This window comes from Oryzias latipes, chromosome 1, assembly GCF_002234675.1.
Source record: "Oryzias latipes chromosome 1, ASM223467v1".
In the NCBI taxonomy this organism is placed as follows: Eukaryota; Metazoa; Chordata; class Actinopteri; order Beloniformes; family Adrianichthyidae; genus Oryzias; species Oryzias latipes.
Window position 1 is genome coordinate 32,839,818 of NC_019859.2, and position 17,409 is coordinate 32,857,226.

General features: G+C 37.5%; 1 protein-coding gene across 1 annotated transcript; it reads left to right on the forward strand.

The window, feature by feature from the left end:
- The first annotated feature begins 1,127 nt into the window (after positions 1-1,127).
- On the forward strand, positions 1,128-17,154 carry LOC105354936 (von Willebrand factor A domain-containing protein 7). Its single transcript, XM_020706039.2, has 18 exons — positions 1,128-1,304; positions 3,749-3,938; positions 5,591-5,727; positions 7,455-7,599; positions 9,138-9,231; positions 9,460-9,588; positions 10,453-10,639; positions 10,750-10,919; positions 11,254-11,366; positions 11,463-11,579; positions 11,662-11,835; positions 11,924-12,056; positions 12,136-12,288; positions 13,155-13,247; positions 13,547-13,818; positions 13,962-14,095; positions 16,125-16,284; positions 16,464-17,154. Exons 2-18 carry the CDS (start codon positions 3,756-3,758, stop codon positions 16,842-16,844), a joined length of 2,775 nt encoding a protein of 924 aa, XP_020561698.1. The 5' UTR covers positions 1,128-1,304; positions 3,749-3,755; the 3' UTR covers positions 16,845-17,154.
- Positions 17,155-17,409: the final 255 nt, after the last annotated feature.

Genomic DNA, 17,409 nt, shown 5'->3' on the forward strand with positions numbered 1-17,409 from the left:
CCTACACCTGGATGTGGTTCCTGTCTCCGGCTCATCTCTGGCTCATCCGTGCTCCTGTTCCTGACCGTGTACCTCGCCTTTGCTCCCGCTCCTTCACCTGGCTGTGGATCCTGCCTCTGGCTCATCTCTGGCTCGTCTCTGCTCTGTACCTGACCGAGTACCTCGTCTCTGCTCCTGCTCCTACACCTAACTGTGGTTCCTGTCTCTGGCTCGACTCGCGCCCCTGACTGTCCCCCCAACCACGGCTGGATGAAGCTTGTCTGCTGGACTTTATATATGTAGTTGTACAGTTAGATAAGTTAATTCTTCTCTAAGAGTTCTGGTAAATCGCCTGTCCGTCCTGGGGGAGAATCCCTCCTTCATGTGGGCACCCCTGAGGTTGTTTTACTTCGAAGCCCATCGAGACGACTGGTGTTGTGATTTTGGGCTATACAAATATAATTGAATTTAATTGAATTTGGAACCTGCCGTCTGCCTGTTCTTGTGACATAAACAAATAAACCAATTAATCTCTTTTACTTTGATTTTTTTCTTTAGTCCAATTCTATACTGACAACAGGGAGAACAATTCTCCTATTGTGAAAACACAGATACCCCATGGTTAGACTTGTCATACTTTTGTTAATTGGTGTCAATTATCCCCTTGTCCTAGAGTTACCTGCTTAAGTTCCTTTTTCCTGGAACGAACCAGGAAAAAGGTTTATTCCATAATGCACGTCCCAATCGAGGGGTTTTCAGTGAGAGGGTAGGAGTTTTGGTTGTGCAATCCTGTTGTGGTAAACGATTAGAAATGAAGTCAGACGTAATTGTATAGAACTAAATCCTTATCAGAAAATGGCAGAGACAAACCTCTTTCAGTGAAACAGTCATCTATTAACTTGCTTGTAACAAGTGAACATTTTACTGCTGAGCTGCATGGCACTTTGAACTATAACCCCCTCAGTCATGTCGTATAGTTTTTTACTGCAAAGCTGGGAAGAAATGAGTCATTTCTGAAGCTGACTCCCTGTGTACTTTTTTACTACTGTATGTCCTCAGAGGATATATTAAGGTAGAGATTTTACAGAACAGCACAATTACATTTTTTTTCTAAATGTTCCTCAAGCAGTGACAATTATGTAATGTTGGGAATATCCTGCCTCCTCTAACAAGATACACTTCTGGGTTTATCAAATTTAGGCACCCGTGATTCAGTTCCCACCCTTTAAGTCAACAAGCAGCTGTATTTATTTGGCACGCGAGGTTTGGTGGGACATCACTTTTACTGAAGAGTCATTGAAGCAATCACCTCAAGGAATTCATAGGTAAGATGAATTAATATTAACATATATCACCTTAATATTATCATATTTCACCTACGGTACTGTATAGAAATTTGGGAGAATAATTCTAAGACTTCACTACATCCTCTCTTTTTTCATCTTTTTTTTACTTCAAAAACAAGCCATCAGAGTTGTACATATTTTGATCATACAGACAATTTATTTTATTAATCCAAACTTTTAAAACGTTATGACCTTGTTGATTTTTACACAGCACAACTTCTATAAAGAGTTGACGGGAAATCATTGCCTTTCAATATTCAAATTGAAGGAGACTACAAACTGAGGGGATGTAGGAACTTCAGGATAAAACTGATAAGAACCACAAAGAAAAGTTTCTGTGAACTGAACGGGTTCAGTAATGAGATCAAACAATGTTCAAATATCTAAATATTCAATATAATGTATAAAGAAACTACTTGAAAAATTAGTTAAGGATCAACAGGTGTTTGAATAATTAAAATACATGTGTGAACTTGATAGTGGTGAAATAATCCAAGCTGTTTTAAGTTTTACATTGTTTAATGTGCAATAATGATTACTGAAATGTTTCAACTACAATGAATTAATCATAGTTTTTTTTTAACTTGGTCTGCAATGTGTAGCAATAATTACTGGTTTAATGTGATAATGTGTTCTAATAATAGTCAATGATTGTTACATAATGGTTACCTAAAGTGTGAATCAATAATGTTTACTGAAAATATGTAGGAATTCATTATGAGGATTTTTAAAAAGCACTCGATTTTGTTACTTGATCTGCAAAATCTGGATTTTATAAAAGTTGCATTCTAATTATAATCAATGAGTGTTACATATCTGTTACATTGTGTGTGATTCACATTACTGTTTACTGAAATCATGAATGAATGTTTTCTGAAGATAATCAATTATGACTAGGGACTACATTTTACCGGTAGTCTCATCAGAACCGGATAACAAAAACTATGTCAAAGTATAAAATGAATGAAGGCAGTAGTAAGCAAATGTGATTTAAGTGTTTCTTTGTTTTCGTTTGTCTGTTTTTTATCTCCATATTTCATCATTTCTGTAATGACTTTGACACATCTGTGTGAATTATTTATTGTATTGAATACAATTAATGCTTGAAAAAAAAATCAAATCAAAATCAATATGGATTATTTATTCATCTTCATCTGCATGTGTAAATTTCTTTTTCATTCCAGCCTTGAATATGAGAGTTGAACATTTTCAGTACTTGTTTCATAACGAAACAGATCAAATGTGCGATGAAATGAGACATTTTGAAGAATTTTTCCTCATGTAGGATATTTCAAAAATAACGACATTTTGATTCATCTTTTTGTATACATATTTTTTTTCTGAACAATGTATGTGGAGAATCAAAATGCCATACTGCCGTGGGAGCTGTTATTTAAAGTTAAAGAAGCAACACAATAAAATCCTTTCCTAATAGCTGACTAAATCAGCAAGAAAAGAGGGATATCTTTTTTTGTCATTTTTGCATCAGGGTGTAATAAATATCCTCCAATCCCACTGAAGACGTATTCTGATTAAATTTGTGTTTTTGGTGTATTTAACATGTTCTTGTGGCATTTTTCTCATAATAGAGGACATATAAAAAGAAATTTTAGCTTAAAAAATGGCATTTCAGAGTTTTCCTTGATTCAAACAGTTGTGAATCAGGAGCAGATGAGAAAATGCAGTTTGGAAAAAAGATTGATTGTGACCTAAAAAATAGCCTACACTGGGCTGAGCTCCCTAATCTGCTCCATTCTGATGCATCCGCTTGCAGACAAATAGATCCATGTACATCTTAGTTTTCTTCGTCTGAGCTGGAATCTGGCATCTGGCTCAAAACTGTACGGCTGGACAGCTCTGATATTGCTCGCCATGTTTGTTTTACCGCTAATGTTAGGTTGGGGTTTTGAGGGACTGTAAGCCAGTGGGAGAGCACGGAAACAGATGGATGATGGTAAGTGGGGGCGGGCCTGCTCCGTGCCAACGGTCTGGCCCACAACTCATAGGTGAATTTCTAATGAACTACTGCTGATTTGCAGAAACTATGCTCCAGAAAAGTACACAATGTTTTTAAATTTTGGCTTAACCCTTGTGCTATCCTAGGCACTTGAACGTTGGGAGTGGGGTCATCTAGACCCACTAGACAGTGCTCTGAACCTTTTTTCTTTTATGATTTGTGATCTTCACTGGTGTCCATGGATCATGAAATCTTTCCACCTTTATCCACCTTTGTCATGGTAGGAATAACACGTCAAAGTAAGGGTGGGGTCATCCTAGATAGCACAAGGGTTAAAACAGCATAATCATAATTAAAAGAGCAGTGGGATCAATAGATCAAAAGATGAGCAGAGTGGGACTATGAGAGCCTCAACCAAACTCAGTGAAACCAAAACATGTGAAAAAACTACATTTTGTCTCTACAGAGGAAACATGTCTTCCTTGGTGGGTGTAGTCCTGCTGGTCTTGGCTGGGCTGACCCCCTCGCAGGCCTTTGTTCCCATTGGGGGTGGGACCTCCACCCATGTCAGTATTACAGGAAGTGCTCTGCTGCAGAAAGTGACAGATACATGCCGGGCTGTCGCTGAGGAGGCTGGCCATGAATTCAACCCCACGGTGAGGTGAAAGGTCATGTTTAGAAGCAGCAACAGAAGATGTGGGCTTCTTTTGTAATATTTTTTTTATGTTTTTGATTAATCGTAAGTACAAAATGCTTTATTAATCATTATGTTCCAGCCAAACAATAAACAATATTCAGAGAAAAGTCTTGTACTTCAGAGGTTTGCAACCTTCAACACATAATGATTTTATGTTACTTTTACTATTATGATAAATGATAAATGAAGTGTTGCTTTTTTTTGGCACAAGTAAAAAATGAAAATATAGAGAAAATTGTCTTTTCAAAATAAAAGACTCCTGTGTTACATAGGATCCTCTCAATGTAGAACATGCAGTACAGTAGTTGGTATTGTGATGTCAGCAGTGTTTTTACTGTTTGTGATACATCTCAGCCAGAAATTCAGAACTCTAACTAACTTATAATGCGGTGTGCCTTAAATTCCTGTTGTGCTTATTGACATGATTTTCTGTGGTACAAAAATCTATCAAAGTGTTTTTGACACCTACTGTCCTTCAACTGTTTGTGAACAGGTTGGATACAGTTTGAGTTACTTTATTTTACTAAACTACTTACTTTTTACTTTAAAACAACTTTTTAAAATTATAAAGGTTTATTTTTTTATGACCAAAGAGTCACAAAAGACAGTTAAAAGAGACGCTTGTGGCTCTGGAGCCGCAGGTTGCAGACCCCTGATCTGGTTCTTCATGTTGTAAAGTCATATTTGGTACCGCTAGTTAATGTTATTGATTTTCTAAAACAAGGGATCTGTGCCCATCTTTGCTTCCCAAAAACAGCTTTGTTAGGAATATAGTTTGACGTTCAAGTGATCTGTCAAGTAAAACCCCCACCCCCGACCCCCCACTCCCAGCACATCCTTAAGGGTTAAGCAGGGAGGCTTTAATTTTAAGTCTTTGGTTCGGATTCAAACATGTAGTCTATCAATAGCAAAACAAACTAACTCAGCAAAAAAAAAAACTAAAAAAAACTTGGGTTTAATGCAGCAAATAAAACAAAAGCTCTTTCATTTCAAATAAGATGTTTTATTGTGAACGTTGTCCATCTTTATGGCAGCACATCATTATGCATTCATTATTCTCAGAGAAGGGAAGTCCGACAAGTGCTTTTGTGATAAAACCAATTTATTACTGTGTACGAGAACCATTACTCACACAAACAAACTCAAGTAAACTCAGACTGTTCCAAATATAAGCTTGGCAATGCAGGTTTTATTATAGCACTGCATGTTCAAAGTACCAAAGAATGTGCTGAAAATCTTAAAGGGAGCCCAATCTAGTAAAAGAAAGATAACTTAAATGTACTTAACCCTTGTGCTGTTTTAGATGACCCCACCCTTACATTGACGTGTTCCTCCTACCATGACAAAGGTGGATAAAGGTGGAAAGATTTCATGTAATCCATGGACACCAGTGAAGATCACAAATCATTGAAGAAAAAAGGTTCAGCGCACTGTCTAGTGGGTCTAGATGACCCAACTCCCAACTTTAAAGTGCCTAGGATAGCATGAGGGCTAAAAGAAATGTACTTTTCTTTAACTATTTTTTTTTACTTTTACACAAACCTGGCAGGCTTGTACTTGAATGGAGCAGCTTTGAGCAATCTTTTACCATCCTGTTTTTTTTCCTTCCAGGGTTCCTCTCCAGAGGAACTGGTCAAAGCTTGTCTGGGCCCAACAGCAAAGGGGGAGGTGTCTGGCGCTAAGTTCCACTCAGCTCTTCAAGAAATCTACACTCAGAACGGACTGGTAGATCGGAATTTTGTCAACAGGTTAGTCAGCCAGACCCAACCAGATATGTTTCCATATGTTCACGCTTGTTTGTTTGTTTTTTATTAGTTTATTTGACAATCTGAAGCTAGTTTCCGCCTTTAGTCCCTAAACATGAAAATACAATACAATACAAGGTAAACACCAAAAACCCCACCCATGTCCAGCTTTGGCCTTTGCTGTCTCTAAAAACAAGCAGCATGCTATTAACTTTATCCAAATTGCATGGAATGAGTACAATTATTTCTGGAGAGATGTTTCTCTTAATTGTTTAGCAGTTACTTTCTCTACAACCGTTGAAGCAACAGGAAGTACATTAATTGGCCTATAACTACACAGACTCGTTTGATCCCCTGATTTTAACACTGAGGTAATCACTGCTGTTTTAAAGGCAATGGGAAATGTGCTCTCCTCGATTGTTTGTTTGTTATAAATATGATAGAACACTTCTTTATGTGTTTTCAGGAGTGCATTATCTCTTCCTGAAATATCCGTACATTTACAGTTTGTAAATGCCTGCGAGATATACATATACACATATATGTATATATATATATATATATATATATATATATATATATATATATATATATATATATATATATATATATATATATATATATATATATATATATTTATTTATTTTTATTATTATTTTTTTTTTTTATTCATTAGTCTGTTTAAGATTTTGCAAATTTGGTCATTTAAAATCTTTGATGTGAATTTCAAGGTCTTTATTTTTGTAAAATGTAATTCTTGAAATGTTTAGTAACCATTAGAGCATCAGCCTCGAGATTTTCGTTCATAAAAATTTCAAATTATTGGCCACCATGATTTTCATCATTTTCTTGATGGTTTGCCAAAACCTTTTACTATTTCCTTTCGCCTGTTCATTTAAATAAAAAGTAATAAAAATAAAGTTTGCTTTATTCCTTCATGAGAGTGATGTAACTTCATTTCAAAGTTCTTTAAACAAACAGCCTGTCTTCAGAAATGTTTTTAGTGCAGCATCTCTTTGTTTCATGAATTCACTGTCTCATTAATCCAGGGTAAAGATAATTAGGTTTGAAATTGTTGCTCTTTTGATTATTTCTGTGCAAGATCACTAAAGGATTTCATAAAGTTGATAGTTGCATCATGGCAATTTTTATAGCTGTTTGATCACATTGGATTTGTTGTATTTATTATAGAATAATTCCAAGTCTCTTTTCGAAATACTGGAGGTCACTGTATCTAAATGAATACGACTTGAATTTTTTTGTCCTGTTTCTGATGACTTCCTGTTTTTTAAAGTGAGGTTGTACTCAGAAAGACCTGTAATCAAGTTATATGATTTTTGGTCATTCGTTCTTCTTTATTAATGAATATGAAAGGGATCATTGTTTCTGAAGATTTGGTTATGCGATTTTCCATTTTCAGCTTTGAAATTTTGTTGGTATTTGCTTCAGTTTTTTTAGTGCTACTTTTATCCAGACAATTAATATTAAAATCTCCTGGCAAGATAGTTTCCTTATAATTACACATTTTAAGTATCTCTGAGAGATGAGTAAAGAAAAAATCCTTTGCTGGAGGTGGTCTATAAATCACAATAACCAGAAATTCTATTTCCAGTTAAAGTCTAACGGTTATACATTCCAACGAATCATTGAGATTTTTAATGATTGCACAATCAAATTTCCTTTTCACATATATCATTACATGTGTGTGTTACATTTGTGTGTGTTCCTAGCGCCCCACATCACTTCAATTCTGAAGCCTTCTCTGAAGGGCGTAGCCTCATCACGCAAGGAATGGTGGCAATCAAGGCAAACATCCGAGAGGAGAACTTTAAAGCTGCCAGGGAAACACTGGGGAGAATCCTTCACACTCTGCAGGTGAGAGGAGTGAAACGAAACAAGCAATAACGCAAAGCTGAGCAAAAAGGAAGCTGTTGAAGACGGGAGAAGAAAGACAAATTTAAAGAAAGGATGCTGATCATGTTCAGTTTGGAACCTGTAAATCATGAGTTTAATTAAGAAACACAAGAACCTCTATACTTTACAGAACAATAGAAACATGTTCCAGATTTAGCTAACCACAATAAAAACGTAGTTCTAAACGGAATTGTTGTTTCACTAGCCTCGACCTCAACATATTGAAAATTGTAAATGTGTTCTGGAAAGGGAATATTGTAATTTCTCTAAAATTTACTACAAACCTGGAGCCAGGTAATCATTTATATGGAGCAACATATGTATGTGATACTGATTGTTTTGAAGTTGTTGACTTTCTTTATGCTTTAAAAAGATTTGCTTCAAGTGAACCAGATGCCACTTTTGAATTTGTTTTTGAGGAAAATCTGCTATTCTCTGCACACTTTCTGCCTAAATACAGTACGAGCTGTCACAAACTCGTCATATTAAAATATCTTTATAAACTCCATCAAATTGTGGGTTATTGGTCAACCGTCAGGACCAAAAGTCATCAGCTGACAAATATTTTGCAAGTTGCAACATTTTTCTTCAAATGACATCAGAACCATTCCAAAGGACCATTTAGGCGGCCAACTGGCTAATTAGCCAGTATTTTAAAATGCTCCAAAAGTTTCATTGTTGTTGTTTTTAGAAACGCGACAAAGTCCAAACTTGTACTTCCTCCCAAGTGTAAAGATGCTGAATTAAATCCCTCCTAGCCTTCAGAAGCCACCACCGTGTTTCACTGAGGACACGCCCTTTCTCTGTGTTTTATTTTCCTCCTTCTCAACCTTTTCTGAAAAGCTATTTCCTCATTTGATCACTTCACAGGTTCTTTGTGTTTGTTCTTTTTTTATGTCAACTTTTGTTATAGGAATTCATTGTTCGCCGCATTGCTCACTACAGTGCACATGCAAAAAATATGTGTTGACAGCAAGTCTTGCTACAGTTTCTGATTACTAGTCTCCTTAGGAATCTAGTTGGGGCCAATCATATGTCCTTATTTCAGCCTCTTCCAGGAAACAAAGTGATTGTTGGCAGGACTTTGAACCTTTTCACAATGCCTCCATCCGTCCCTTTAGGAACATTTACAACCTTTGCTATCATTCTTTGTCCTCTTTCCTGAGAAAGCCAATAACAATTTCCTCAATTTGTCAGGAAAACTTAGATGTTTTTATGATTCATTGAGACAGCAGATTCATGCAATGATGCAAAAATCCATTTAAGGGGATACGTTTAAAATGATTTTAATTATCAAAATTGATATGCTCTTTTGGGTTAAGAATATGCTTTGTCGTTTGAACCGTTGGAAATGTGTGATGACCCAATGAACAGCTGACAGCATCAAAAATCTTTATTTGCAGGAACGACTTTTCTTTAGGATTGCATTTGTGTCAGCTGATATATAGGCTCCAGGTTTATACAAGGTTTTTTGTGTGCATATCTCCATACAAAATTAGGATTTCTACAGCCACAGTAACTGGGTGGAGTTGGGCTACACGGAACCATACATCAATCTCATACATCCAAGTCTTCCCTTGGAAAACCTGGCAGGTGAGTGTGTGTAATATGAATATTCAGGACAAAAGGCAGTAGGGTAGACTATTTTAAAAAATGAAAAAGCAGGATGTTACTGTCATCGAAGATAGATGAGAAAATCGACTTTTAACTTTCTAGCTTTTTGATCTGATCTATGCAGAATGTAAACTTTTTCTACGCGTCAAACAAACTTTCTTTTAAGAGACTAAAATTGTTTTGTTTGGTCTTCACTTGTATGAAAAGATGTGAACACTGCCACCTGCAATGACTGTAGCAGTGGAACATGCCCCAATCCAGTCCTCCCCAACATCCTGAAGGAGAAGAAACTCACGTCGGGGTACATGGGAATCCACTCCTCTGCAAAGCCTAACGGTACCAGCTCACATGTGTGAAAACACAAATGATACACTCATTTGGCTGCAGAAAACATCAATGCAACATTAAGTTAGAAAACTGAAGGTAAAATGAGTGAAAACTGTAGAAATAGCCATGGCCTTTAAATCAAACATGTGTTAAATGCAAAAACCCCAGTTTGATTTATTCAACACCAGCTGTCACTAAGATGTTAACTCTTTGTGAAAACTCTCCTGAAGTTCACCTCCAATCAGGTTTTAAACTAGTGTAAAAGTGTTCCCGGTGGTCTTTTAATGACGAGTATACCGATTTTAGGCTAAAAAAAAACAAAAAAAACAGTTGTTTTCTAGGACAAAGTTTGTTCAGTGTTGCAGTGGTTCATCAGAAATTCCCCTCTGAGTTGTGGGTGGGACAGTTGGCGCGTTAATTTCCCATCATCCCTTTGTTTACACTCTCTCTTTCTGGCTTACAGCCCCTCACAACCACAAGCTAACATTAGCGGTGCTACAAAAATGGTGAGCAATAGTGAAGCAGGTTTGAGCCAGATGTCAGCTCAGACAAGGAAAACAAAGGCGTACACGGATCTATTTGTCTACGAGTGGATGAATCAGAATGGAGCAGAGCAGGGAGACTTTGGCTCATCTATTTCACTTGCTGCGTCCCAAAAGAGACCTTTTCTTTAAAAATAATCATTTGCTCCTAATTCACCATGACTTAAATAAAGAAATACTCAGAAACGCACTTTTAATCTTAAATTCTTTCATTTACTGTATGTCCTACATCATGACAAAATGTTTCAAGAACATGTTAGAAACACCAAAAACACAATTGAAATCTTTAAGAACGTCAAACCATGATATTTTTATTTTTGTGCTGTGGCAGGCAAATGCAGCCATGGAGGTCCGACGGATATGACCAGCAGTGTAATTCCACGGGGCGGCATCAGCAAAGACGAGCGTCGGTCAGACAACAGCAACCTCCATGATGCAGCTGTGAAAGCAGCCACAGCTGCCAGCAGTCAGCTGCTTGAAGACATCCGCCTGGCAGTTGGGGACAGTGACTTTTTGAGGTACAAAAACAAAATATGAAAACTCCGAGCCCTATTCATAAGTGAGTCAAAAGTGTCCAGAAGCACCCATTTTACAGAGGAAATTTGAATCCATTTTTTGTTCTTCACAGAATGATGGGGATTGCTCGTGCGTCTGTCTTGTGTTTTGTTATCGACACCACCGGCAGCATGTCCGACGACATCGATGAAGCCCGATCTGTTGTTTACAAAATCATTGACAGCAAAAAAGGAACACAAGACGAGCCTTCGGAGTACATCCTTGTGCCCTTCAATGACCCAAGTATGAAAGGCTCCACATTACTAACCTTTGAACTGAACCATCTGACTATCACAATTGAACCAAAGAGGAATGTCATACACTCGTGACCAGCAGTGTTGGTACTTCTCTGTCAGTGTAAGAAAAACTTGCAGAGGTGACTTCAATACCCTGAAACTGATATGAGTACAATTAACTAAAAAAAAAACACTGAAATCAGTGAATAAGGAATAGACATTGGATTTAAGTTATTAAATAAAGGCTTTTGAAAACAATAACATTTTTGAATAAAAAATAAGGTACCCAGACTGTATAGAACATCTTGTATATATATCTCTCATGTTGTCACTGTACTCAGGTTTTGGACCTATGATCAGAACCACAGACCCAGAGAAGATGAAAGCTGAAATCTCTAAATTGACAGCAACAGGTGGTGGAGACATCCCAGAGATGTGCCTGTCAGGACTTCAGGTAGAACACTGAATGGCGATAGATATCATAGAGAGGATAAATGCAATTTTTCCAGGAAGAAAAACATAATTTTTCATATAACCTTCATTTTTCCAGTTGGCCCTTACTGGCGCACCTTCATCCTCTCAAATCTATGTCTTCACTGATGCTACAGCCAAAGACATTGCTCTAAAGGACACCATTGTTGCCCTCATCAGAAGCACCAAGTCAACAGTAAATACTAGCTTACTCCAGATGTCCAATGTTCTTCAATAGTAAAGACATGAGAAGTCTCTTATCTTATACTCCTCATTAGGTGTCATTCTTTATGACTGGAACCAGCAGTAGGCGCCGTCGTTCTCTTAGAGCTGCTAGCTTTGAAGATTACAAGGACTTAGCTTTGGCATCTGGAGGTCAGGCCATTCAGGTGTCAAAGGCGCAGCTTCCTCAGGCCACAGACATCATTCTTGACACCTCAACTTCTGCCTTGGTAAGAATATGCCGCCTTACAAATATCCCTGATTGTTAAAATCAGAGATGCATCCTCCATTTTATTCTTCTCCTTTTTTTGTACTTAGGTAACAGTTCTTCAGCGTGCAAGAACTGCAGGAACAGAGGAGACATTCCCTTTTACCCTGGATGAGTCACTGCAGAACGTCACTATTTACATCACAGGAACATCCGTTACTTTTACACTAACCAACCCTGCCGGTAACTCCAAGCTTGATCTATTTTAAAGCAGCACAATGGAATGAACACTGAACACATTGCATATATGCAAACATTCCAGGTCTGAATCAGAATCAAGGTGTGGTCAGTGGGGAACTTGGGACCATACAAACTGTTGGAAATCTGTGGAGAATTCATCTTAATCCTGATAAGCAGGCGGGAAAGTGGATGATCAATATCAAATCCACTCAGGCTTTCACACTGAAAGTCACAGGTGAGGTTCTATATATTTGTGAAATGAATATGCAAAGACATTCGTAGGCACCTTCGTGAATTTCTGTATCACAGAGCACAGCTGTGCAGTTTCAAATGTGAATACACTGTGCCTATAAAAAACATGTTTCTTCCTTTGGCACACCATGGAAAATGAGAAAGGACGTGTCTTTTTCTTTAATTTTTGTTTTCGTGTGTTAAAAAGATACCTTGCTGTTTAAAAGGAATGAGTCTTTTTCATATCCTCCTTTGTTTCTTTTTCTGTGCCACTCATTTTCAGTTCACTTTCACTTCCTTATTTTCCTTAATTGCTTTGCTGCACCAATACTCACCTTTGAATGGTTTTAATTTTAAAGAGAATTAAGTGAAAGTATGAACTGTTGCTGTGTCTACAAGACACAAAGCATTGCAAGGAACCCATAGCAGCCTTGTTAAAATGAACAAAAGCTAAAGCAGACAATGTCCAAACGTTTTAGAGCTTTTTCCCAAGACCACTTTAGAACACCACTGCTTGTTTCAAGCCAAAACCAAAAAGAGAATATTTTGATTTATTGTGTGGTCATTTTGTTGTCCACACTATGCAGATGACAGGACTTTGTTATTTACAAAAACCTGGTGCTTTTGGTAAACCAAAGAAGAGCTCAGGCTCATGGATAAATATTTAAGAGGCTGAACCATCAGCACTCCACCAACCTCCAGAGCTGCGCTTGTTTGCATTTCTGATTTGGTTTGAACACATTAAAATAAATATAACAAATACATTGAAAAAGACTTCAAAATCTTAACAACCATGACATTGCTGAAAGAGATTTTGTTATATGATGAAATATAAAAAAAATTCTAATATAAAAGTTCTTGTGCTTCCAGGTCAGAGCACAGTTACCTTCATCTATGACTTTGTGGAAAGCTTCTCAGGACCTCATCCGGGGTATGCACCTCTCAGCGGGCGTCCACCAGCAGGTGCAGTTGCTACCGTTCAACAGCTTTATGTTTTATGTCATCGGCCATTTTTAATTGATATTAATGTGTTGGCAATATGTCTAACAGTAGGCTCTCTCATTTATGTTAGCTTAGGGATGGGGGTGAAAAAGAAAACTTTTAAAAGTTTGCAATTCCATGCAGAAGTCTGAAATGGATGTTAATTCCGACTTAATCACATTAATCTTCAAACTGTTATCTAACGTCTGAGACAGGCTGAGAGTAAAATTTGATGAATTAAATACTTACAGCTCTGTTTTGTTTTTTCTTTGGAAAAATAGGACAACCTGCCACAATGATGCTGTCAGTAATTGGTAGAAGCGGTCCATCCTCGGTGACTGTGAAAGAAGTTGGCCTTGTATTGGTGTCTGGCCCCGAGTCAACCACCAACAGCATAATTGAGGACATGGGCAGTGGGGAGATCCTGGTGACTGTTGATGCAGTCCCGGAGGGGGAGTTTGTGATTATTCTCAAAGGAACAGACAAAGTTTCAAACAGTGATTTCCAGAGACAGTCCACCACACAAATGTCTGTCTCCAACGTTCTAATCCAGGTTGGTCCATCTATCTCCTACGCAGATCTTCAGACAGAAACCCATAAGAACTGACCCCAAAGAATCCATATGTAATTACACATAATACTCTTGTAAAATGCTTACATTTTACACTTTGATATCTTCTCCATCCTCCTATGCAGGCTGTGGTGGACAGCAGTGTGGAGCCAGGAAAAGATTTCACGCTCCCCTTTAGTGTTACAACTCAAGGTGCTGGTGGTCTGTATACCATAAATGCCAAAAATGACAGAAACTTTCCAATGACCTTCCCAAACAGGTGAGATGTGCTCCCTTAGGGTTGAAACTCATTTATTCCATTTGTTCTATGGCCGAGTTCTATGATTTTATTTGGTGTGACTAGGTCTGACACACAAGAAATTTCTATTATCTCTGCTGATAGAAAAAAATACATGACATTTCAGCACTGTTTTTTTTTTTTTTTTTTTAAATCTATGTACAGAACATTTAACGAGGATATATACTTTTATACCAAAACTTAAGTCTTCTCCTCAGGTTTAACCTCCTAATAATGTTCCATGTAATGTTACATCTAACTTCACAAAATTAAATAACCCGTTCAAATAACAACAGATTAATGTGCAGGCTGTAATAGCAACTTAAAACTATTGGTATATATAACTTTATATAACTATATATAACTTTTGCCTGCAGGCAACTGGGCTGTCATTATGGAAATGCAACCAATGTTGTTCTTTTGTGTATCATTGTCCATCAAATACTAGTTTTTATGAAGCTACTAAAAGTCAATCATAGTGATAGCATGGACTGCATAAGAGAACTGGACTTAGTGACCCCTCCCTCCTTACGGTCCAAACAGGAAGTACCCACCCACTCCAAGAAACCAAAATGCCTTAGACTTCTATAGAGAGAAATAAACTGCTATTACTCATTGTATTTGTCAGAATAACCATACTTGCTCTGATACTTTTTAAAATATATTCTTGATAATCCTCTTTTCTTCATATTATTTCTTTATTGCAAGTTATTCCAGTTATAGACTAACCAATCAGATGTCATAGAAAATTTGAAGCAATTGATTGATAAATTCTTCCAAGCTTGCTTTCAGTGGAATGAGGGGTTGACAACCAACAAGCTCACTCCGTAATGGCGACAGCAGTTACCATAGAAACAGTGATTCAGACCGACTCAGACCATTACCTGCTCACTAACCTCGTCTGACTCCAAATGGCTGCGTCTGTATCGCAGAAAAATGGCGACTGAATTGACTTCCTTTAGTTGGAGCCGGAAGGACGGTGTTTTAAATGGGTGGCGTAACACTCGCTCATTCCAGTTCTCTTGTACATTCAAAGAATGTTGCTAACACGTATATTATTTCCCAGTATATATGGTACTATGGTTGAATTTGTATTGAAGCCAGAAGCAAACCAATCAATCTGACAAAAGTAGAACATCTTTAAAGTGATGACTTTGAATGGTGGAGGTACTGCTGGGATGGTAAGGGATGATGTCCTTAACCATCCGAACCAGGAAGGCCTTATGCGGTCGCAACAATGGGCACCACCAGTTATATGAAAGACCTTTTCATCACTGACCAACAACAGTAATTTAGAAAAAGAGATGATGTCTAATCTACTTTTATTCATCTCAAAGAGGATGTAGCAGCTCAACTGAAAGCCAAACACAAAAACAAAGAGGTGGATTGGTTTATGCCCCCATCAAAGGAGGGAAAAAAGATTAGAGATTAAATTGAAAACTGTTTTTAAAAAATGTTTTCCGATTTTTGTTTAGGTCTTACTTTGACATTTAGGAGTTTAAAGGGCTTTCCTTTTATATGTGCAATATGCACATTTATCTTTGCAAAAGTTCAAATGATGTTTGTGTTCGTGGGCGGGATGCAGATTCGCTGCCAAGGCCGCCTCTAGGTTGACGTCATGAAATGGGCGGCACCCACAAGGAGCGAAAGGCGGTTCCTCAGAGATCGTGTCCTCTTAATTCCGGGTTAGAAAAGAGCTCAGGAAAATATCTCATATTGAATTCTCAAAATTTTAGTATTGTGTGCCAAAGGTAATATATTATCATATAGATGGAAATTGTTGACTATAAATATGGTATAGGCCTTTTAAGTTCAAAATATGTCACTTAATCTAAAGTAAACTATGATAGTCATAGACAGAACTTAATGTATCCCATGTGGGAAAATCATAAAAATAAGCTGGAGAGGGGGTAATTCATCCCAAAATCAAAGTTTGGAAACTGCAGCCCACCCCTTTGAAAAGGTGCAAATTCATTGAAAAGTAAAATACTTTCATTTCTTGTTTCAATAGCCTGACTCTAGCAACTGGACAATATACCAATGCTACGCTGACTGTTCAGCCACCTGCCGACACAGAGTCAGGCACTGATATAACTCTGACTATTGATGCCAAGTCTTCCAGTGGAGCTGACTCCAATTATGTGGTTCTGAGATTGTCTGTCGTCACAAAGGTAACCTTATCCTCAAAACAATTAGTCTTTAAAACCCTTTCTCAAATACCTCGATTCCTATATATATTGATATAAAAAATCTTTTCGAACGTCACCATAATGACTTTTAAAAGCATGGTTAAAAGTTGCTTTCTATTTACTGTATTGCCAGATCTTTAATGTTGTTGTTTTTTTTCCAGATTACAGACTTTTCCCCTCCACAATGTGAAAACATTAAAGTTGCAGCTCATAACTGCCCAGATAATGTGTACATGTGTGGGCCTTTCCGCTGGGAGCTCTCAGCTAACATCACTGATGACAATGGCACAGGAATTGAAAGCATTTCCCTGCGTCAGGGTAATGGAAACTTCTCACACACCGTGCTGCCTGACCCCGTTGTCCAAGTAGTCTACAGCGCCTCCTGCTGCTCGCAGACTGTAGAGATTGTGGCTGTAGATAAAGTTGGAAATGTAGGCAGGTGCTACCATTCTATAGCTCGCTCAGGTAGCCCTCCTGCCCTACATCTGTCACTGCTGCTGTGGCTTGGCCTGCTGGTCTCAGTCTTCTCAGTGAAACCTTGACAGGAACTGGACTAACTGTTTTTTTTTTCTGGTACAGATATTCTGTGGTATTGACTAAATAAAGTTTATTACAAATTTTAGAGGTGGAGTTATGTAAATGTGCTTCCTCCCACTCTGTTTCAAGCAATTAAACTCTATTTGACAAATGTGTGTGTGTCATGTACGGTATATATAAGTGCATGTATTTCTGTTTATGATTAAGAGTAATTAAACTGGCATCATTTACAAGTGTATGTGTAAATGTGGTTATGAATGTGTGTAAAACACATGTATGTATGGACGTGTGGATGTATAAATATATGTGAGTATTTATCTTCTTTTAATCTTCTTTTGCTTTTTTTTTCATTTTCCAACCAATCATGACCAAATATCCCAAGTTTGATGTACATATACATAAACATTTCTTTCTTTGCCTTTAGATTTTTGTGTGTTTGAAGATTGCTTGAAATAAAACAAATCCAAAGAGCAAAATATGAAATACAGTGGAGTGACAACTGATCAAAAATCTGATCTATGACCCGATTATCCCCAAAGGCCAAAGCGGACTGAATGAGTGCAAAAATGG